At 47.2% G+C, this 21,690-nt stretch overlaps 1 protein-coding gene across 1 annotated transcript in view; it reads right to left on the bottom strand.

Annotated features, from left to right (window-relative positions):
- Nucleotides 1–8,777: 8,777 nt before the first annotated feature.
- NTF3 (neurotrophin 3) overlaps nt 8,778–21,690 on the bottom strand; it is a 67,711-nt gene continuing 54,798 nt past the window's right edge. Inside the window, exon 2 of the mRNA XM_045463049.1 lies at nt 8,778–9,891. Within this exon, the coding sequence (XP_045319005.1) occupies nt 9,097–9,891 (795 nt within the window). The 3' untranslated portion in view covers nt 8,778–9,096. The remainder of the gene's footprint in view (nt 9,892–21,690) is intronic.

The following is a 21,690-nucleotide window of genomic DNA, read 5'->3' as shown; positions in this document are numbered from 1 at the left end:
CCCCAGGACTTTCAGCATCTGGAAGGGAACCAGAGGGCCCTCCCTGGCGGCAGGAGGGAGTGACTGAGTCTTGTTTCTCTGGAATGGAACAGGTTTGACAGGGTGAAAAGTCCCTCAGAGCGAGGGGAGGCTGAAGAAGACCCTCTGGCGAAAAGCAACACTATGCAAACAGGAGAATGGGGTGCCTAAGGTCTCTGATAAAAAACTTTGCCCAGAGATGATTCATTCATTGGGCCCTGTTTGCACTTCTATTGCCAAAGCCTGACTTTTGACTTTTGGTTACAGATTCTCTGCTTCAATTAGGGCCACTAATTGCTTGGATCTAGGAAATGTGCTTGGCTTCCCTGAGGTATACCAACGTTTGAGGCTTGAAGTTCAAGCAGCAAGCCTTTTTTTTTTTTTTTTTTTTTAATTTTTTTTTTCAACGTTTATTTATTTTTGGGACAGAGAGAGACGGAGCATGAACGGGGGAGGGGCAGAGAGAGAGAGAGAGGGAGACACAGAATCGGAAACAGGCTCCAGGCTCTGAGCCATCAGCCCAGAGCCCGGCGCGGGGCTCGAACTCCCAGACCGCGAGATCGTGACCTGGCTGAAGTCGGACGCTTAACCGACTGCGCCACCCAGGCGCCCCAAGCCTTTTTTAATCATGACAATGCATGGCGTGTGAGACCACCATCCCCCTGCCCCACCTGCTCCCTGTTCATTCCTATCCTTTGCCTGTTTTGTGTTTCTTCTTAGCAGTTACCACTGCCTGGAACAATTTTATATACATATTTGCTTATTTCTTTGTCTTTTTTCTCTGTCACACCCTCCAGACAAGGAAGCTCCACTAAGGTATGGGCGTCATCTGCCTGTTTGTCATTATACTAATCAATGCCCAGGAGGAGAGCTGGCATGTTGGTAGGTTTTTATGAAAACCTGTTGACTGGATGTGTGCTTGAATGGTTGAATGACTGCTCAACCGGTACCTGATTGTGCTTTATTTAAAAAGTATTGGGGCGCCTGGGTGGCTCATTCAGTTGAACTTCCTTCCAACTCTTGATTTTGGCTCAGGTCATGATCCTGGGGTCATGGGATCGAGCCCTACATTGGGTTCCTCGCTGAGCGTGGAGCCTGCTTGAAATTTTCTCTCTCTCCTTCCTCTCTCCCTCTCCCCTGCTTATGCTCTCTCTCCCTAAAATAAAACTAAAAAAAAAAAAAAAAAAAATTTAAGAAGTGTAAACATAGCCCTGGTTCATGCCCTTGTGTTTTGCTTCCCTTAATTTATATTTAAAAGTTGTTTTCTTCCAACTCGGGTTCTCATCCCAACATTTCCACCAATGGAATAATGGAGTCTCAAAGCTTAGGACTGAAAAAGACATTATGATTGCAGAATATTGGATATTAATAAATTTAGAACTTTTGCCTCCCAAACATATTTTCCTAACTCATCATCAACATCTAAATGACTGAAGAGCAATACCATCATCCATACTAATCCACTCTCCCTTAGGTTTGACTGAAATCCTTCTTCCTGTTGTGATCCCAGTTTATGAAGGGGACTCCTTTATTCGTTTGTACTATAAATATTGATTGAATGCCTACTGAGAGCATAGTGCCCAACGTTTGGGATAGGCTGTAAAACCAGTTTGGTATCTACCTACAGAGATTACAGCCAAATGGGCAACATATCCAACAAGTGATCACATAAATAACTATGTAGCTCATTTTGGTTGTGCTATGTGGTAGGGGATAAAATTCCGGGTGCTATGGGAACATAAAACGGTGGGGAGGGCTGGGTGATGAACTCAGGAGAAGATTTCAGGAAAGGTCCCACAGGGAAAAGGAATTTACAAACTGAGATCTGAAGACTGAGCGAGAGTGAATCAGACCGAGGGAGGGGAGAACAAAAGAAGAGCATTCAAGGCAGAAGGAATGACATGTCTGCACCTCCAGAGCAGAGGGTGTTTGGCTCCTTCCAGGATTTTCCTAATAGTGAGAGAAATCTTTTATTTTCCTGATTGACCAAGAGGCTTTCAAGGAGGCATGTTAACAATTGGTAGAGGTCCTGGCCCAGAAAATAAAACCACAATAAGTCCTCTTTTGACAGAACCTTTAGATTTCAGCTTCCCAAGATCGGACTTCTCCCTTTAAAACGTACCCTGAATTGTCTGTGATGGTAGTATCCTCAAGCTGATTGCCAAGACATATCTCCAGGGAGTGACACAGCCCTGGGCCTCAGCATGTTCATTTGCTTCTCCGCAGTCATCTCCAATATGTCTGTCCAGCTTTCAAATTGATAAAGAAGGCAGGTGGAATAGAACACATGCAATGGAGCCTTGACCATAGATCCCCAGAAGAATTCAGATTCCACACCCTGATTTGCTGATGCACTTCATCCCATCCACAGAGCTTTGACTAGACCCATTTACAAATGGCTCATCTATGCTGGATTATTCCTCAATAAGTAAGAATTGTTCTTTTATAACCCCAAACATATGGCTATCTTGAAAATCAACTGTCTGTTGGCTTTCTCGATCTTGATGTCCCATGGCCCCCTCAAACTCACTGTCTATCATTCCTGCCATCAAACCCACATATCTTGCTGTCCTCTTGAATTTAGAACCACAATGCCTTGAGAACATTGTGGTCATCTTCCTTAACACCTTCCTCTCTCACCTTCCACATCCATAGGTTACCAAATCTTACTGATGGCCTTTCAAAAATGTTTCTCCAACCTGATGTTTCTCTCCAGTCCTACTGCCTTCTCCTTAGCCTGGGTTATTTATTTGCTGATCTTCCAGCTAGCACTCTATCAACCTATCTCCAGTCTGTCAGTCATATGCCACCAAATCATCTTCTTGAAAAAAAAAAAAAGCTGAAAAAGCCCTTATTGACTCCTCATTGCTTAGCAAACCAGTGATTCTCAAAGTGTGCAGCACCATCACCTGGAAACTTGTTAGAAATGCAAATTCTCAGGCTCAACCCCAGAGCTAAGGAATCAGAAACTCAGGTGACAGGACCTAGCAGTCAGTCCTAAGAAGACTTCTTGGTGATTATTCTGGGGCTAAAGTTGGGGGTACCCAAGTAATCAGATACAAATTTCATAGCCTTTCACACATGGCTTTGAGTTATTTGGTCCCAGCTTCTCCTTCCAACTTCCTATAGTCCTGAAAATTCTTGTTACCCCAAGTTATTTACTTTTCTCTATGTAGGTCAGACCCCTTCACCATCACATACTTTTGTAGGCTATTCTTCTGTCTGGAATATCCTTCTTCTCATTATTCCTGGTCAAACTCCTACTCATTCCTAAGAGCCAGCACAGAGGTCACCTCCTCAGTGAAGCCTTCCTCAATGGTCCCAAGCTACACTTAGTTGCCGATTTTCTGGGCTCTTGTAGCCCTTTTGTTGACAATTTAGTTAGAGATGTATCTGTGGATGTGGCTTTCAACATAGGGAATGGATTTCAATCAGATAATTAGAGGAGGTGCTTATGGAAAAGATGTGGAAATGATAAAGGCCAGTCAATGCTGCCATGCCTTAAGGTCCCATCCTTTCCACTCACGGCTCTTCTGGGAAGGATGACATCTCTTGTGCTGAGTCCATATGGTTGGATAGGGTGCACGACATCTCATAGAAATTCCATAAATTAAAAAGAAAAAGACTGAATGAACAAAAGAATTTTGCCTTGGAAGGGAGGATGAGAGTTTCTAACTGAATTTGAAATTCCTGTCCCCAGAGAAATAATACAGCAATGCTGATCTTTATACTTCACGGGGAAGCTGCAACCACCTTCTCCCTAGCACAGTTGATTGTTAAGCGGCTGGATGGGGGAGGGAAAGTGTGGGGTAGGAGGGCCACTCATGTTCCCCAATCTACTGAAATTCTCTGCTGCTGAGAGCTGCTGCAGGAGTCTGGCAGCTCCTTCAGGTGGAGCGATTGTTGGGGATCTCCGCTGTACTTTAGCCCTTCAATCTCCCCTGTGTGCCAAGCACATGCCATCCTCTTCACGCCCCCCACCTCATTGCGATTGAGCCATCAGGGTCCCTTGAAGCACTCAGCATCTTCTCCATTACTGTGTTACTCAGTTAAAAGCCTTGTGCCTCCAAACTACACAGACCTCTGGGGTGCCTATCTGGGTACTTTTCCTTACTAGCTGTTCAGCCTTGGGCAAGTGATAACTTTTTTTTAACCAGTGTTCTCAACTGCACAAAAGAGTTAAAACTCCCAGGTGCACACGGTGCCTTACACAGAAAGATCAGCCAGTAAATGATCACCATTACTATTATTTATTCTTTGGTCCTTATCTTCCACCCACTAAGCCTCGTACCAGCTTCCAGCGTTTTCCTACCAAATCAGAAAGCCCACGATTCCAGATCCTTCTGTTTTGGCTGTGGAGGATGCCTGATGCCTTTTCTGTCTGTAAATCCTCAACCCTGATCAGCCTGTTTTCTAGCCCCAAGAATGTTCATTTTCCATATGCTCCCCAGCTGGCTACCAGCTCAGTCTCCTAAAGGTTAAACTTGTGTTCCAGGGCATTCTTTTCCAGCATTACCTTCCCTTAAAAAAATGCAATACATCAGTGGTTAGGATATCAAAGCAGCTACACACACACACACACACACACACGCAAATGAATGCATGCACACACGCCCATCCACCTCCATGCATCTCCTTGTGAAAAACCATCTAACTCTTTAGGCTGTATTTCACAATTTCCCAGTAAACTTTTATGCTTTCTTGCCACAGAGACCTCTATTATTGACAGGCAATGTCATTAACTGAACTCTGTAACAACTCTGCCAAACTCCTCAGTGATAGCCAGCTTCTAGAAAAGGCTTCTGATATCTCTTTGCCTTCTACTTCCTTGTCTGCACCCCTGGCTCCCACCACAGGCATGTCTGTGCTTGTTTCATTGGCCTTCTGTATACTGTAGCCAAATATAGGCCAGGACTGAAGGAAACAAATCCACTGCCCCTCAGAGTACTTCTGACCTGCTCGGTGGTTCTGCTCTTCTCAGTTGGGCCAGCCTCCATCTGGAACCAAAGACCCAGGGGTTCCAGTCAACACTGAGGTGCCTGCATTGCAGCTTGTTGTGAACATGTGTGCCTTTTGAGACATCCATTCACCCGGTGTAACTTGAGAAGGTATGTGTAAGGAGTCTGGGTCTCCTTAGATTTGGGGGTTAGTCTGAAGAAGGTCCCAGTTGAGGGACCTTTCTGATTCTAGCCTGCAGTGGCTGTGGCTTGTCCTGGGTTTGTGGAACCCCGAGCACATTCAAGGACCTTGGACCAGGGTTGAGGACAGTGTCGGGGGCAGAGGCACGGGTGGGGTTAGAGTGGAAGGAGGGACCGCTGTAGGCTATTGGCTATTCTCCAGGCTTCAGAGCACCCTCCCTGGGGTTGAGCAGAGCTGGAGTTCTGGGAGGCAAAGCCAAGCCTAATCGAGGACCCAGCATTGGATTTGCACACCCAGGGCCGTCAGAGCTTGAAGTCTGGGGGATGTGTCTTCCTGGTGAAGCCAAACAAATCTCTAGGTAGCCATAAACTGACTACACAGATTTCATTTCTGAACACATGTTCAAAGGTGATAAAATAAATGCAGATGGTTCCTCCAAGCCTCAGTGGAGCGTTTTTACATTGACTAAATAAACTAAAAAGCACACATGAACACATATAGGGGAAAGGGAACAACAAAGAAATCCTCAAAAATGCCAACCCTCATTGGGTACAAGTGTAAAGGAGATGTAGCAAGAACAAGGCTATCTCAAGAATTTGCGAGAAGGAACAAAATACACACTCGTGCACATCGGAAAAGCACATAGTTGCTAGTAGTTCCACTGAGGAGGGTTAGGAATACCTTTCTTGGTTTGTCAACTGAGGATTCAAGTCCAGTTAGGAAGACTGGGCCAGGGGAACTAGGTAAATGTTACCCTGAAGACTGCCTCCTGGGAGTTGGTGATTAACATACTTTAATCAGGGTCAATCCTCCACTGTGAAGTTTAGAAATTCCTACCAGAATTCCAGAATGAGGACTCCTGCAAATCCCTCAATTGCTAATCATCATCATTGTCATCATCAGTAACACTCAGAGGGACTTACAAGCTAAGAACTGGATGATTTGATTACATTGTGAAACAATCTTATGAAGTAGGCTCTATCCTCATTTTATAGACCAAGAAACAACGGTTCAGAGAGGTTAAGCAACATGCTCAAGTTCACACAGCCTGTAGATGGAGGTAGCCTGTAGACTTATGAGAGGGCAGAGAGAAGCCCCCACCAATGGCCAACAGAGCTTCTCACCGTTGCCATCATTAAGAAAGTGAGGAGTGTCCAGTCTGGTCACAGGTCTCTGTGCAGGAGAATCTCATGATGCTGAAAGGCCCCATCAGGACAGGTGAGTTATCCATGGACATGTAGATGCTGGCAACAAAGCTCAGCCAGAGCCTGTTTCCTCCTATTCAGTGAAGTTTGTCACACTGAATCACACCTCCTTGTGTCATGAAGCTCCAATAGGAAACCAGGCAAAAAGGGAAGATGAAGGTGAGTGTAGAGTTTTCCTGGAGCCAGACACCAGCCCGCCAAGTCTCCTCAATCACAGCGATGAGTTTAACTTTGGAGCTATCTCAATGGCAAGTATTGACGCTGGATAGAGACGTGCCTCCTGGGAACCCTGAGGAAAGCTCCACCCTGGGCCCACAAGCCCAACATGTTGACTTCGGCAGCACTTGAATGCCCTCTTGTGCCAAAAAAGTTACTGGAACCAGGTAATGCTTCATTACTCTGCCACCCAGCACAGGGGAGGCAGAGCCGTTCCAATGGCCTGAAGGCTGGAGTCCTTTCTGGAAGGTTTTCATCTCATCCTCAGGTTCGCTCTCTCGCCAGAGCTGCCCTTAGCCCAGAAGCACACTGCTTCAGACTTGCTCTCGACGTGCAGGCAAACTCCTTCCGCTAGGGATCTATTGTTTAGGGATGGTGCCTTCCCAGACTGGGGTCTCTGTCACCCAAGCCCATCTCCCCAGGTGGCCAGGCCCTCTAGACAGGCTCTACACCGACTTGGAATAGCAGTTCTAGAAAAGGAGCATTAGTTCCAGCCTGAGAACTGGGCTTGGCTCAATCATAAGACAGCCACTACTCTCAACTGGTTGGTTGTGTTCTTCCTCATGAAGCAGGAGCTACAAAAGGTTTCCACGCAGGCAAATAAGCTCTCCTTTTACCTAGGGCTGTAATGTTCATTCTGAAATGGAAAGTGTTGCACAGAAGGCAGGGGCCAAGGAAGCTTAGAGAAGAGGAAACAAGACTGTGTCTTCATTCAAGCTTGGATTTACCTCTTCACTCTGCCACCTGCCTGCTCAATGACTGTGGGCAAGTTAAACCCTCAAGTCTCAGTGTCCTCATCTGTAAACTGGAGGTTGTAATGCCTACCTCAAAGGGCTTGTGACAATGAAGGATGGCAGTGTTTGCAAGTGCTTAGCAGAAGGTGGGCACAAGGCAAATTCCTCATGTCCTGCCTTCATATTTTAGGCATCCAGAACCAAGTGTAGTATAATGATGCTCTTAACCAAAGCCACTGCAATTTGTTGAATCTGTTTCAAGAGGCTCATGCCACATAAAGAACATATATTTTATTAGGCATGTGTTAGAGAAATCTTGGGGCCTGGGCTGCTCTAGACAGAGTACACGCAGGCCCTGAAGGCAGGGCAATGGAGGAAAGGCACAGGACTGGGCTCCAGAGCGGGAGAGTGGGTATTTGTGCCTCAGACAAGATGGGAGATGAGTCTTTGGGCTCTAGCACCAGGGGGAAGGTCTGCTTCCCAGTGGGGAAGGGCTTGGGAGAACGAACTGGGGGAACTCCTTAGGCTTGCCTTTGCGAACTGGTGTGGCTATCACCATGGCAATCTCTTTGGGACTCAGTAGCACCTTCCTTCCATCTCAGAATGATGAATCCACCAAAAAATGTTACAGAGGGATACAAGAGCTAAGAAAGAAGAGGAAGGGAAGGAAGATGGAACTATGTCGAATGCCTACCCTATGCTAGGAAGTCTAGTCTATAGTGGTTATTTAGCTGACCCTTCATGATAACCCTGTGAGTTGGCAAGAATCCCCATGTGGGGACCTTCTGACCCTAGGAAACAGAGGCTCGAAGAGGCTTCAAAGCCTTGCCCCCAGTCACAAGGAAGTGAGGACCTAGGATTTGAACCCAGGTCTGACTCCAAAGTGCAACCATCTTCTAATTCCTCATGCAGCTCTGGGAGGGGTCCCGATAGGAGTGGGGAGGCCATGTGCTCAGAGGATCTCTGATGAGGAAGGAAGTTTGCTGCCGTGTGTAGATTATCCATGATCCACTTCAGCTTGCTTTTGGGTAACCGTACAATTATTCTGTTACAAACAGTTAAAACATTTTTTCCTATATGCCTAAAAGGATGAAAACCACTTACAGAAAGCAAAACAAAAGGCAAAGCCAAAAACCAAAAAAGAATCCAACCCTTAACCCCAAACCCCAAAACAACAAATGTGCTGAAAAGAAACTTCCAAAACTAAAATTGCCAGGTTTGTTATTATTGTTCTGGGGCCGTAATGTTGGAGCAGATCATGATTTTAATTGGCAAAAGTGACAGCAGAGAAAGGAGAGAGCAAGTCCTTGATGGTGAACTTGCTGGCCAGAAGTAAGTGTGGAGCCCAAAGCTGCCGGGTATCATTTAAACGGACGTGGTAACAGTGCGTTTAATGAACTAATCAAACATGAAGTATACCAGAAGGGGGGACATCACTGCGTCTACACACAACTCTGACAGCATCTGATTTTAACAAGTTTACTAAAACGACAGTCATGGCCTTGACAATACTGAATGCAGAATACTGGTGTACACAGATTTTACAGAGCGGCAGAACGGCTCCTGAGAGCCGGGTCACAAAATAAGGTTTAACAGATGGGAGAGGCCTGAGGGAAGGCAAGCACACTGATTTTATTGAGAAAAAAGCTTATATACTGTAGGGTTGCTGAAGTTTAATAAATAAAGGTCAACTTATAATATATAAAAACAATATAAACATTTATATGCTACATGCATATCATATAATTTAAAGTAATAATTTATATATGGGGAGAGATGCCAATTTATGTTCTTCCAATTTTTCTCGACAAGGCACACACACAGGAGGTGTCTATCCGTATCCATCGCCAGCCTACAAGTTTATTGTTTTCTGACGTCAGTGCGCGGACGTAGGTTTGGGACGTTTTGCACTGAGAGTTCCAGTGTTTATCGTCAATCCCCCTGCAACCGTTTTTGACAGGCCTGGCTTCTTTACATCTCGTCTCATAAAAATATTGTTTGACGGGAGAGTTGCCGGTTTTGATCTCCCCCAGCACCGTGACCTGGTGTCCCCGAATGTCGATGGCCGAGGACTTGTCGGTTACCCACAGGCTCTCGCTGTCGCATACCGAGTACTCACCTCGGTGACTCTTGTGCTCTGCATACCTCTTCCTCCGCGACGTTCTGTTGGCCGCCACGGGGTTGCCCACGTAATCCTCCATGAGATACAAGGGAGGGGGCTCCAAGGGGGTGCTGTCACTCAGCAGGACCCGGGGCGAGCTGTAGCGTCTCTGTTGCCGCAGGAGTTCTGTGTCCATTGCAGTCACTGGCTGGAACTCCGACTTGGCGGGCTCTCCCTGCTCCGGCTTTCGGGGGGCTTCTGCTTTGGGCAGGGTGCTCTGGTAGTTTTCCTTAACGTCCACCATCTGCTTGGAGAGCTTGTTTTTCAAAATATCTGCCTGGATCAGCTTAATAATCAGGGAATTTAGCGAGTCTTCAGGCAAACTCCTTTGATCCATGTTGTTACCTTGGATGCCACGGAGATACGCGAGAAATATCACATAAAACAAGATGGACATCACCTTGTTCACCTGTAAGATCTGAAAAGGAAACGCAGGTGTTAGTAGCAGGCTGTGGCAGCTGAATCCATGTCATTCTGGGTTGAGTAACCCTGTGAGAGAGCAAGCAAGAGCAGGGTGTCACCTTCCAGAGTCCTCTCTGATGTCAGGGACCAGGGCTGTCAATTTCTCTCCTTGGGAAATACCATCTCAATAGGAGTCCTCTGAATCTTTAAAGTACCTTTTTCTCTTAGACCTCTCAAATCTTCCCTCCAGCATTGTGGCTGTGTGATAGGGAAAGAAGTGTGTGTGTGTGTGTGTGTGTGTGTGTTGTGCAGGTGAGAGACAGAGAGGGCAAAATAACTTTTTTTAAACCAAATACATGAGTGGTGAGATCTACAGTACACAAGAGTCAGGGCTCTCCCCAGGACCCATGTTCCTAGGAGCCTCAAAGGCAGAGGGAGGATGAGGTGAGCACTTTGGACTTCTGTCTCTGCTCTCAGAAATCCCCGACGGCATCTGCGTTTGATGTGTGCTCTATCTGCAGCCGTCTCTTCTGTGTGGACGACATCCTGCTACTTCTTTAAACATCACTTGAGGGGTGCCTGGGTGGCTCAGTTGGTTGAGTGTCTGACTTCAGCTCAGGTCATAATCTCACCATTCATGGGTTCGAGCCCCGCATCGGGCTCTGTGCTGACAGCTCGGAGCCTGAAGCCTGCTTTGGATTCTATGTCTCCCTCTCTCTCTGATCCTCCCCCATTCACGTTCTGTCTCTCTCTCTCTCAAAATAATAAATAAACATTAAAAAAAAATTTAAGTATCACTTGAGCCTGAAAAGACCAGAGTCCAATGTACCTTGGCAAATTATGAAGAAATTGAATCTAAAAATTATAAAGGTGTGTTTACATTCTTTTAGCAACAGGAGCAGACTTGCAATTGTCTCAAGGAACAGAGCTCTACTGCCCTCCCCCACACCTGATGAAGCTTCTGGGTCTCTCAAAGAAATACCTGAGGATGGGGTCAGGTCAGCTGCCTGCATGATGTAGCCTCAGAGATGGGCTCCTCCCTCGCCAGGCCATGTCTGGTGGACCTGTTCTCTTGACCTTGTAATGAACTTGTGGGCTGCTCCCCACTCTGTGAGAAGGCCTAGCCAAGCTCTCCAGTGGACATGCTTCACCAGGGTGCCCAACTGCTTCACAGAGAACCCCCCTCCCCGCAAACCCTTCACAAAGGGGAGGTCCTGCCAGAGCGCTGCTTGTAGGAGATGGAGACAGAACAACAACCAGCTCAAGTTAATGGGCTGGACTTGCCCTGAACAGCAAGATTCCCTGTGGATTCACTTTGTTTGTTTGTTTGGCCTTTTAAGTTTCTAGTACAAAATGTTTCCTTTGGTGGCTGTGTCTTAATTTTGCTATCTCCTTGTTGAAGTGGCATTTTAATCCATCCACACTCTCCTTCTGTTGCCACAGCAGAACCTCTAGACGTGGTTTCTGTCGGGTCCTTATGGAATTATAGGGCTGGCCTCAAGATACCTTTCTGGCTGGTTCTCTCTCACTAGAGCAAAGCCCAGCTTTTACGAAGGTCGGTGCTGCAAGGAGGCGCTTCAGGTGGGGAGGGCTGGCTACAGGAGTGATCTCCACCTGTACTCCATGATCCACAGCACTGCCCTGAGGTTTCCATCCCTTAGTTACCATCACTACCACCTCACTGGCCTCCAGGGCTTCGCAGTTTCCTCTTTAAGGCTCTAAGCATGGAAAATAAAAAAACCTTCCCTCGGTTCACCTTTGGTATTTGCAGAAAGACTTTACTAAATCCAGGGGGAAAATAGAAGGGAAATAAACAAGAGCGGCACAAGAAACAGAAGCAGCCCTGCTTACCAAGTACCCATGCCCGAGCTTGCCCACGCTAACTAGCTCCCGGGACTTCCAGACGCAGCCTCTTTCCCGTCTTGTCTGAAGCACTGCTCTCTCGTTCCCAAAGGCCAACAACGCTGCAAGCACTTCCCTCCAACTTCCTCCTCCTGGCCCTTGGCCCACCTCTTTGATAAGGGGACCATCTTCTTTCCATGGGAACCACTCTTTTGGGACAAATGACTCCTTCAAGGTCAAAGCCAAAAGAAGGATTCTAGCTTTGCTGCCCACCCCTAGAGACTGTCCCAGGAATTGTATTATCCTAGGAAAGTGGTTCCCACAGGATAACTGCTCTCCCTCCCACTCTGCGTATCACTGACATTTCCTTCAATACTGCAGGCTTGACAAATTGAAACTTGAGCCCAGAATGAATGGCATACGTGTAGCTAGAATTGCACGCTCATTCCCCACCCCCAAAATGGAATACAGCTGCAATAAAATAATTGGGGACTAAGAGTCTATCGAAAAACAATTTATGAAATCCTCTCAAGGCCCAGCCACTGTAAGCTAAGAATACATAGGATACCTGCTCGTGGGGAAATAGATCAAGTAGGGTCAGTGAGAGAGATCCTAGGGACAAGGAGAGTAGATGTGTAGATTAGCAAGGTAATTTACAAGGGGGAACGGACAGGAAGCAAAGTGGATGGTGCCAGTGGATGGCCTTGAGATACAAAAGGAAGAATCTTTATGGGGCTTGAACACGGAAACAAAAGGTTGTAGGAGTAGAAGAGAGATATAAAGCAAGCATTTAATCCAAGTCCTGCATTTTATAGATGAGGAAAACTTAATTGCAGTTGAAAGAGGAAGAGAAATGCACAGGGTAGAGGGATCCCCTGCACTCCTGGCCAGGTGGCCCTTTTGGTCAGATTACAGCTGGGCTCACGCTCCCAGGACCCAGCCTTGTTTGCTCTTCCAAAAGCTGCCAGGACAAGCTCTAGGAGCCGTGTGCACGTGTCGTTCCTCTCCCCTGGCACACATTCATCACCTCTCCTGTTGAAGTTATTCTCATTCTTCAGTGCCCAGTTGGAAAGCTAACTTCTCCACAAGCCTCCCTCCCCCACCCCAAAGTAGTAACCACCACTTTCTTTGCAATCTCTCAGTGTGTTTTCCAATTGGCTGTAGTACGAGGTATCACAGGCCTCAGGGCACTCCATGCTTTCCTCACAAGATTCCCTCTTTTCCAAGGCCAGGAGCCCTTTCCTGTCTGTGCCTCTCCCCTGCAACCTCTCCATGGTGAATACGAGGTGGACGTCTGGGTGCAGTGAGCCAGGAATGGAAGTGAGGGTGGCTGAAGTCAGGACAGCTACCTAAGTTGCAAAGCCTTGTGTGAAAATAATGGTGGCAGGAGGTGTGACTGTATGTGAGCAAACCCTCCCAGCCCTCAGGTGTGTGCTCCATGGTCCCACCAGACTTCACATATAAAACACAGATTTGAAGATAAAATTCTTAAGAACTTCAAAATGGTAACCATAGAGCATTAAACCGTGAGTGTGGGGTCCCCTTCTTGAGTGCAGGACCTTGTGCTATGGCACTTGCTGCACACCCAAGAAGCCAGCCCTGGCTGCAGAGATTGTTTGAAGGTAAGAGTAGCCATCCATTTTTGGTCAGGAGGGACGGGCAGAGCCCAGTCCACCAAGGACTGCATGGGAGGGTGTCCTCCTGTTCAGAGCTGTGGACGAGGGCTATAACGTCAGCTGCAATCTGGCTGGGAGAGCCTGGGGTTGTGCAGAGTGAAAAGGCCCTCATGACTACCTGTTTTCCTTCCCTGGGCAGTGACAACCAAGGAAAGTGGGAATTAAATGGGGGCAATGGGAGAAGTCAGGATCATCAGGAAGGAATATTTTATCACTGATATGGCTAAAAATCACCAAAGCATGCTGACCATAAAAAGCAGACCGACTTTTAGTTGATCTTATTACTATTTTTAGGTTCTCTCCTGACAATACTCACTGCTGTACCTGGGTGGACCTGCTCCTACCACCCCTACCTTGTTTGGCATTGCCTCTGGGAGCCCAGGGCATGGGGGGACGGGGTTAGAACACAGGTCTCCTGACTCTTTTAGACAACTCTGGCTCTCTCTCAAGTCCCAAGCACAGAAACTCAGCACAGAAAAATTAGGCCATCATGGGTGGGGGTGGGGGTGAGACAAAAAAAAAAAAAGTGCTAATATAACAAAGCTTCCAAATGCCTCTCAGCATCAGTCCTACCTCTTTCTGGAGCTCCACTGTTTCTTACCATCAAATCCAAAACCTTATGATGATACCTGGGAATACGCAGTGGGCGGAAATCATCTGCAGGCTGGTCAGTGTTTCTAAGGCACTTGCAAGGCTGCATTAAAAACCCAGGAGGAGGGGCACCTGGGTGGCTCAGTCGGTTAAGCGTCCGACTTCGGCTCAGGTCACGATCTCGCGGTCCGCGAGTTCGAGCCCCGCGTCGGGCTCTGGGCTGATGGCTCAGAGCCTGGAGCTTGCTTCCAATTCTGTGTCTCCCTCTCTCTCTGCCCCTCCCCCGTTCATGCTGTGTCTCTCTCTGTCTCAAAAATAAATAAACGTTAAAAAAAAATTAAAAAAAAAACAAAAAACAAACCCAGCAGGGTGGGGCACCTGGGTGGCTCAGTCAGTCAAGCATCCGACTTTGGCTCAGGTCATGATCTCACAGTCCATGAGTTCAAGCCCCATGTCAGGCTCTGTGCTGTCAGCCTGTGCTCCAGCCTGTGTCTGGAGCCTGCTTCAGATTCTGTGTCTCCCTCTCTCTCTGTCCCTCCCCTGCTCATGCTCTCTCTCTCCCTCTCAAAAAATAAACATTAAAAAAAGATTTAAAAAACCCAGCAGGGTGCCTGTGGCCTCCACCTTGATAATCTGCTTGTAGATTTTCTGTAGAGGGCAAGTCTAAGAATGGTGCTAATAGAACTCTCTAAAACACAGATGTTTGAAGGAAACTGAGGCGTGGTGTGGGGTGGAGGGTGTCTTCTAAGGTTCGACGCCTCAGTTAACAGTAAAGAGTGACAGAGGACACCTGGTTCCTAAGCTCAATAAAGATCATGTGGCTCGTGCATAGTCAACATTATTGTGAGAGGTACATAATGAAATCTGTATGAAAGCACTGAGCACAGTATCTGGCATGTTGCGGTACACTGGAAATGTTATTGGGACATGAACTTGCATTATCTGTGGCAGCAGAGTCGCTGCATGCCTGTCCTCGAGGCACACATACAAGGTACCGAGCAGCTGGAGTCAGGAATTCCTTTTCCACAGACAACCCACAGCAATTTGCACCAACACAGAGCTCTCTCTCAAAAGCCACCACTAGCAAGTGCTTGGATCTCAGACCAGCCACACTCGTGGTGGGAGAAGAAAAGATTATTGCGAGTTGGAAGCACAGAGAATAGGAAAATCACAAAAGCAAACAGGTATGGGAAGCTGGGAAGTGGTGTTTCTGAATAAGCCAGGGGCAAGAAGGGCCTGAATCTGAGCTCTGGCTCCTTCTGGTCACCAGAGCCTGCATTTTCCACCCCATCTTCTGGGGTGGGCTTTCCCCAGAAGACGAGTTCTCTGGAGTGGGGAGTGAGAAAAGGAAGGCAGCGCCAGCTTGACCCAGGCATGGCACGTCAGTGAATTTTTCAATTTAGAAGGATCTCTATGCTCCTTCTCTTTCGGTCAAGTATCCAAGTATCCTAGTGTGTTATCATCATCCGTATGTTCCTCTTGGTGAAGGGCCCATGTCCCCTTCATGTACACATGCCTGCTGCCTAGCACAGGGGTGGACCACTGCAGAGTCCCCATGTCTCCTTAGTGAATGAATGCCTACCACAATCAAGACCTGCCCAACACACTGCTTAGTGGCCTGAGATCCTGTATGGGCTTCTGCCAAGCCTGGTCTGGAAGCCACTCAACTCGGCCTTCTTTTCCCAAAGAAAATACAAGGCCTGGCTCTGAAGTAGGCCATGGTCCCCAGGCTCTTCTTGGCTATAATTGGAAAAAGACCTGTTAAAGACCTCAGTAAAACCCCCTTCCTACACTCTCCCCAGTGCCCATTTCCCCTGCTCAGAGTTTTCCAAGATCCTGACCAACTAGCAGATGCTATTTTCCTCACTTAGAAATGCTTTCCCACATATGGTGTTTTCTCAGTCCCCGGAGCAACATTCCTACAAGGTTTCACCATCCCTCAAAATACTCAAAAGAGAGCAATTTCTGATTCCTCCTTTCTGGCTCAGTTTACAACACACACAGAGGGTTTTTGGGCAAAGCAGCACAAATGGAAAAGAGAGCTGGGTAGAGAGCCAGGGTGGGACAGGACCTGAGCCCACAGCCAGTCATGTCTGTCATACACAAACACCTGGGGGCGCTCTCCTTTGAGCTCCAATTTCCCTCTCCAGGACTAGCTTCCCAGCACCTGCGCCTCCCCCTGAGCCAGAACCTAGAGACCTTGCTTGCTGCACATGTGTGGAGTACATTGTTAGCCTGGATGGAATGGGAGCATCAGGAACAAAAATGCTACGTGCCAGGGGCTGACATACATTAAATCTTTAATCTCAGTAACAGCTCCTCTGAGGTATGGATGAACGTTCCCCATTTCAAATGGGGGAGATTGAGGCACAAGACGGTGAGTAACCAGCTAATAAGCGGCAGAGCCAGGATTTGATCACAGTCTGGCTCTGAAATCGATGCTGTCAAAGATTACGCCATGTGGTCCGTCCGTCCCCGGCCTCAAACATTCCAGAGAGTTTATTTCCAGAGGAAGTTCAAGGTCCACGGCTGGGCAGAGTTTCCAGGTGTTTGAGGACACTGTTCCTATTTCTTCCTCCCCATATTCGCCATGAAAGTGTTCACCATGAAAGTAAGCAAACTCTGTCCTGCTGGGGCCTGATGCCCTCCAAGGTCAGTCCCTCTGAGGGTCACCCGTCGCTGCAGAGGCCGCGTGCTATAGTGGACAGGGCACCAAACATACCATCTCAAGTCCTGGCTTTGGTGCCAGCACTGGAAACCAGGATGACTTACAAACAAGGCATAGAGGCTATGTTCTAGCTGTTCTCCAGGAGGAGGCATGAGATCAAATGTGGAGGCACTTTTTAATTTGCCAAGTTTTTAATATGCAAATTAAAGAGATTTCATTATTTTTGGTACAGCCACATCCTCTGGAGGCAAATGCATTTCTCTGGCTGGGTTAACAAGGACACTGTCCAGCTGTATCCAAAAGGGTTTAATTCTTTGGAGAATTTCTGAAGCTATGACATGGTCTCTGACTAATACTAAGGGCTCAAAAGACTCCATCCTGCCAGATAACCCTAATATCTTGTTCAGGGACTGGAAAGGGGGAGAGGTGGGAAAGCGATAGATTTAAAGTAGAATGACAAAAGGGAAAGGAATGTGGTAAAAATATTAAACTAAGGCCATATAAAAGACTGGCGAAGCTTGCTCCCCATATCTTAATTACAAAATTAATTCAAATTGGCTTTGTTCTGAACCCAGGTCCTGGGGCCTGAAAATTAGTCAGTGGGGCCACATGAAGATGTTCTGACCCATGACAAGGCTTGTTGCTGGAAGAGACAGCAAGAAAGAGAGAGAGAGAGGGAGAGAGGGAGAAAGGAAGAGGGAGAGGGAGCGAGGGAGAAAGGGAGAGGGAGAGAGAGAGAGAGAGAGAGATCCTGGTGGAGCCTCTGCTGGGGATTGGTCTGGTTTTGGTTAATCTCTTTATTAATGATCCGGAAGCAGGAGAGAGGAAAAAGTGGCAGATTAATTAAAATGCACAGATGACGCTCAAAGGGAAGGTGCTGCAAACAGCGGTGAGGACAGACCAATTATTCCCCAGCACCCATGGGGGTTGGCAACCTGGAAATAGCATGATGAGATTCAAACTAGAAACACGTAGGTTAACTCACTGGGGGCAAGATGAATCCAAAACCAACAAGGGAGGGAAATGTTTGTAAAGGGATGAAGGGAAGGAGTGACTTGGAATGGCTACAAGGAGCAAATGAGAAATGAACTCACATGACCAGGGCTGTGTGGGTTTCCACAGCACTGTCTTCTCCTATAGCCCTGTGTTCTTTTCTAAATCTCGCGTCATACATTCTAAGCTCGCCTCTGCAGTGGCAGCAACTCTTCTGTTCCCTGTCTCATGAAGCATAAAGAATACATAAATTGAGCCTTAGAGAGGGCAAGAAATGGAGCCAAGATCAGAGAGCAAGTGGATGGCTGTTCACAAAAGATGCTGATGAGCATGCTCTGGCTTCCCCCAAACCAGAAGTGATCAGGGACCCAAGGAAGGAAGACACACCTCTCCTTGCTTCATTTGACAGGCCCGGTCCCTAGGCAGACCCACACCTACACAGTCAGAACAGGTGAGAGCAGGGGGAGGGATCTGGATTGCTCTCTTGTTCCTCTTGTTAGAACTTACTCAAACTCAGGGTTCTGAACTTGCCTGACTTGGACAACACTTGCCCCGAGATCTGGGACAGGACAAGGTCCTCAACTTTCAGGAGATGCTGGCTCCCAGGGGCAACAGGGCACACAGTCATCAGGGAAGGCACATCCCAGGATGAAACAAAACAAAATAGAGAACTTCAAAAGTCTACTCACCTCCCTCGGAAAGGAATCTCTGACACTGGTCCCTCTTGGAGGCCAGTAAATGAGGAAGAGAGACTCTTGAACTGACAAGGAGCCCATATTCAAAACCCAAGCCCAATGCCCTGAGATGGAAGTTGAAAGCTGTGAGTTTGCTTTTGCACAGCTGTTGGAAGAGGAATTTGACATTATTCAAAGCATACCCTCTCCTGTGGCCCCAAGGCAGTGAAAGACGGAAGGTATGGCACATGTCAAAACAATGTGCATCAGCAGCTCCAAGAGCAAGGTAGTACAGTTATTCCCCAGGCCAAGGAACCCTCTGGCGTGGCCCCCATCTTGGCAAAGAGATCTGAAAGGAGCCTGGTATGCCAACACAAGCCCCAGGAAATCCAGATTTTCTTTATCCTTTGCAGACGACAGACTCTCATTTCATGGCCAAAGGGTGGACAAGGAAGGATCTGCAGAGAAAATCTGAGTCAATCCAGCTACTAGTTATAATGGCATGTGTTTACAAATTTAGTTTTCTTTGTTCTGGACACTAACAACCCCCCACCAGTGTACATAAAAGTGTGCATATATGGGCTCATGTGTGTGGGGGGCATGCTGCAGCCCCCTTAAGATGAGGATGGGGTACAGCCAGGCTATTTCTAAATGACTGTATCATTTAATATTCTAAGACATTTTGGTTTTGCTTTCTGCATCTGAGGAAACTCCATTTTCCAAGTGTAAAAACACGCAAGAGAAGGTTGCTTCAGTTACACAGACAGTTGGGGGTACAGCTGGCATTAAACTCTCAGCATCAGAGAATAATGGTCCAAGTCAACTTTTTGTTTTAGATTTATGCCTTGTGTTTGAATTGGGTTGATGTGTCAAGCATCTGCATTACCTGCAAAGTGCTATACAGCTGAAAGGTAATATTATTACAAGGTAGGGACTGCTGAGTGATCTTTAATAGTGAAAATAGATGATGACAATGATGATGATAAATTACTTATCTTGTCCACCTGGCCAAGAATGAGTCTCAAAATGGCAGAAAAAGAAGTTGGCTTCATCTTGAGTGCTGGAAGCTAAGGGAAATCCCAAAGCACGACTTCCATTCACACTCCGGATGCCTCTTCCAAACCAAGACCGCAGCTGACTTGGCAATACCCAAACCTTTGTGCATCAACCAGGGCAGCGGCAGCAAGACCGGGATCAACCCAAACCATAATGGTTTGGCCCCATGAGGACTTGGCAGCAGTGTGGTCAGATGGCAGCCTTTCTCCTCCAGGCTTGGCAATAGGGCTTGTGTCAAACATAGCCTATGTCTCCCCCTCAGCCTCTCTGCTGGCCCCACGGCCAACCTCCTTTCATGAGAATAAGGGATTGGCAAATAGTCTGTGGCCATCTTTGGTCTGGATCCCCTCTCCAGGAAACTCACGGCTGAAGACTGAGTGCCACGGCTTCTGCCTACTTTCTGGGCACCTCTTCCCTCTGCTCACCCTGGCTGCCATCGTTCACCTGAACACCCTGGCAGACCAGGAAACCGAGGCAGGAGAGATGTCTATGTGATTTCCTGGACCTCTGCTTGCCCCCTCGTGAAAGGCTACGGGATGTGCACACAGTAAGAAAATCAATCTTCCACCAAAGCTGGAGTGTGCGGTAGGCACTTTGTAAACATTACAGCTCCAATCCCAAACAGTCTACTGACTCTCTTTCTGGGCAGCTGGGTGAGACTGAAAACCAACCCAGAGCTTGTCCTCTGAAAGCAATTTTGGCACCAACACTCTGAACCCGAAGCTGTCTTTGATCACAGACACAGTCGTAATAATCGCTTGTAATAACAGCTAGCATTACTGAGCCGCGCCATATGCTAGGGACTTTGTGGGACACTTTACATGGATTATCTCAATTAATCTTCACAGAGACGATTATTATCCCCACTTTTCAGTTGAGGAAACTGAGGCTCAGAAGGATTAAGTCATTTTGTCTGGGATCACATATCAACTGAGAGGCAGAGCCAGGATGCAAACCCCTGTCGGTGTGACCCCACAAGCCTTACTTGTAGCCAGTACTGCATAATGCCTCCCAATTCATTCCAGAGAGTCTAAGGCACCTGCCACTTGCTTGCAGTGAACCAGGCAGTGAGTGCCACACTGATATATTAATGCTCCTTTCCTTTTTAGAGAAAGGGACATCCAGGACAGGGCCTCCGGAATGTAAAGAGTACATTTCACAGTCTAAGCCTGGTGTCACCAATTCACAGTGGCTGAAAAATATATCTATGGCATGTGTGGCTAACGGGCTCATTTATACACTCCCTGGCTTCCCAATATGTAAAACACTTCTTCCCTCCTTCCTTATTTGATGGTAAAGAAGACCAAAAACCCAGGGATTTCTTTGGAAAATTGCTGGATTTTCGAAGGTGAGACAGATTCCGATTCTATGGTTTTCTTTGTAGTATATTTGTGGTTGGCAAGCAAAAATAAAATAACGTGGACTCCTGGCACATTTCCTGCTCTGATTCATGAATAAAACCCAACTCTGCCACTCATGAGCTTTGTGGCAACGGGAGAATCATTGCTCGTCTTTGGGTCTGAATTCCTGATGATATTTCTCCACAGGGTGCTGCTGGTATTTGGGCAGGATAGTTATTCATTATTCAGTCTTGTCCCCCACACATGAAGCTCTGGTCCCCATCTACTAAATACCAATCATGTCCCCCAGTCATGGTGACAACTGAAAAAATGTACTCACACTTTCTGAATACCATCTGGGGAGGCTGTATCCCTCTCGGTTAAGAATCACATAACATAATGCTGGTAGACTAAAGCAGTGGTTCTTAACCATTTTTGGATCATTGACCCTTTTTAGAATGTGCTAAAAGCTAAAGCATCTTTCCCCTGAAAAACATGTTCACATAAAAGAACAACTTTTCAGAAAACTTTCAAGGCATTTCAGACTCCCTGAAGTCTAACCCAGAGGTCCACAGACCCTAGGTGAAGAATTATCAAACTAAAGGGTTTTAAAGCTTCTTTTGAGCTGGAGTCCTCCATTCTTCTATTATCCTCTGCCAACCCTGAGCCTCATTACTGGTCTCATTTTCTGGTCCTCCCCATTCTATGGAGCCAGCACCAGCATCCTAATCCACTAGGATTCTCATAGCATGGGAAGATTATGGCAGGAAAGTGATCTGCCCCAAACGGAACAACAAAATTAGTGGAAGAGCCAGAAATAGAACCCAGCTCTCCATGGGGCACCTGGGTGGCTCAGTCAGTTAAGCATCTGACTCTTGGTTTCAGCTAGGGTCATGATCTCACGGTTCGTGGGTTTGAGTTCTACGCTGACAGTGCACAGCCTGCTTGGGATCCTCTGTCTCCCCATCTCTGTCT

Source organism: Leopardus geoffroyi, chromosome B4, assembly GCF_018350155.1.
Source record: "Leopardus geoffroyi isolate Oge1 chromosome B4, O.geoffroyi_Oge1_pat1.0, whole genome shotgun sequence".
NCBI classification, from domain to species: Eukaryota; Metazoa; Chordata; class Mammalia; order Carnivora; family Felidae; genus Leopardus; species Leopardus geoffroyi.
Note: the sequence above shows the minus strand (reverse complement) of the source record. Positions and strands in the feature narration are given on the sequence as shown.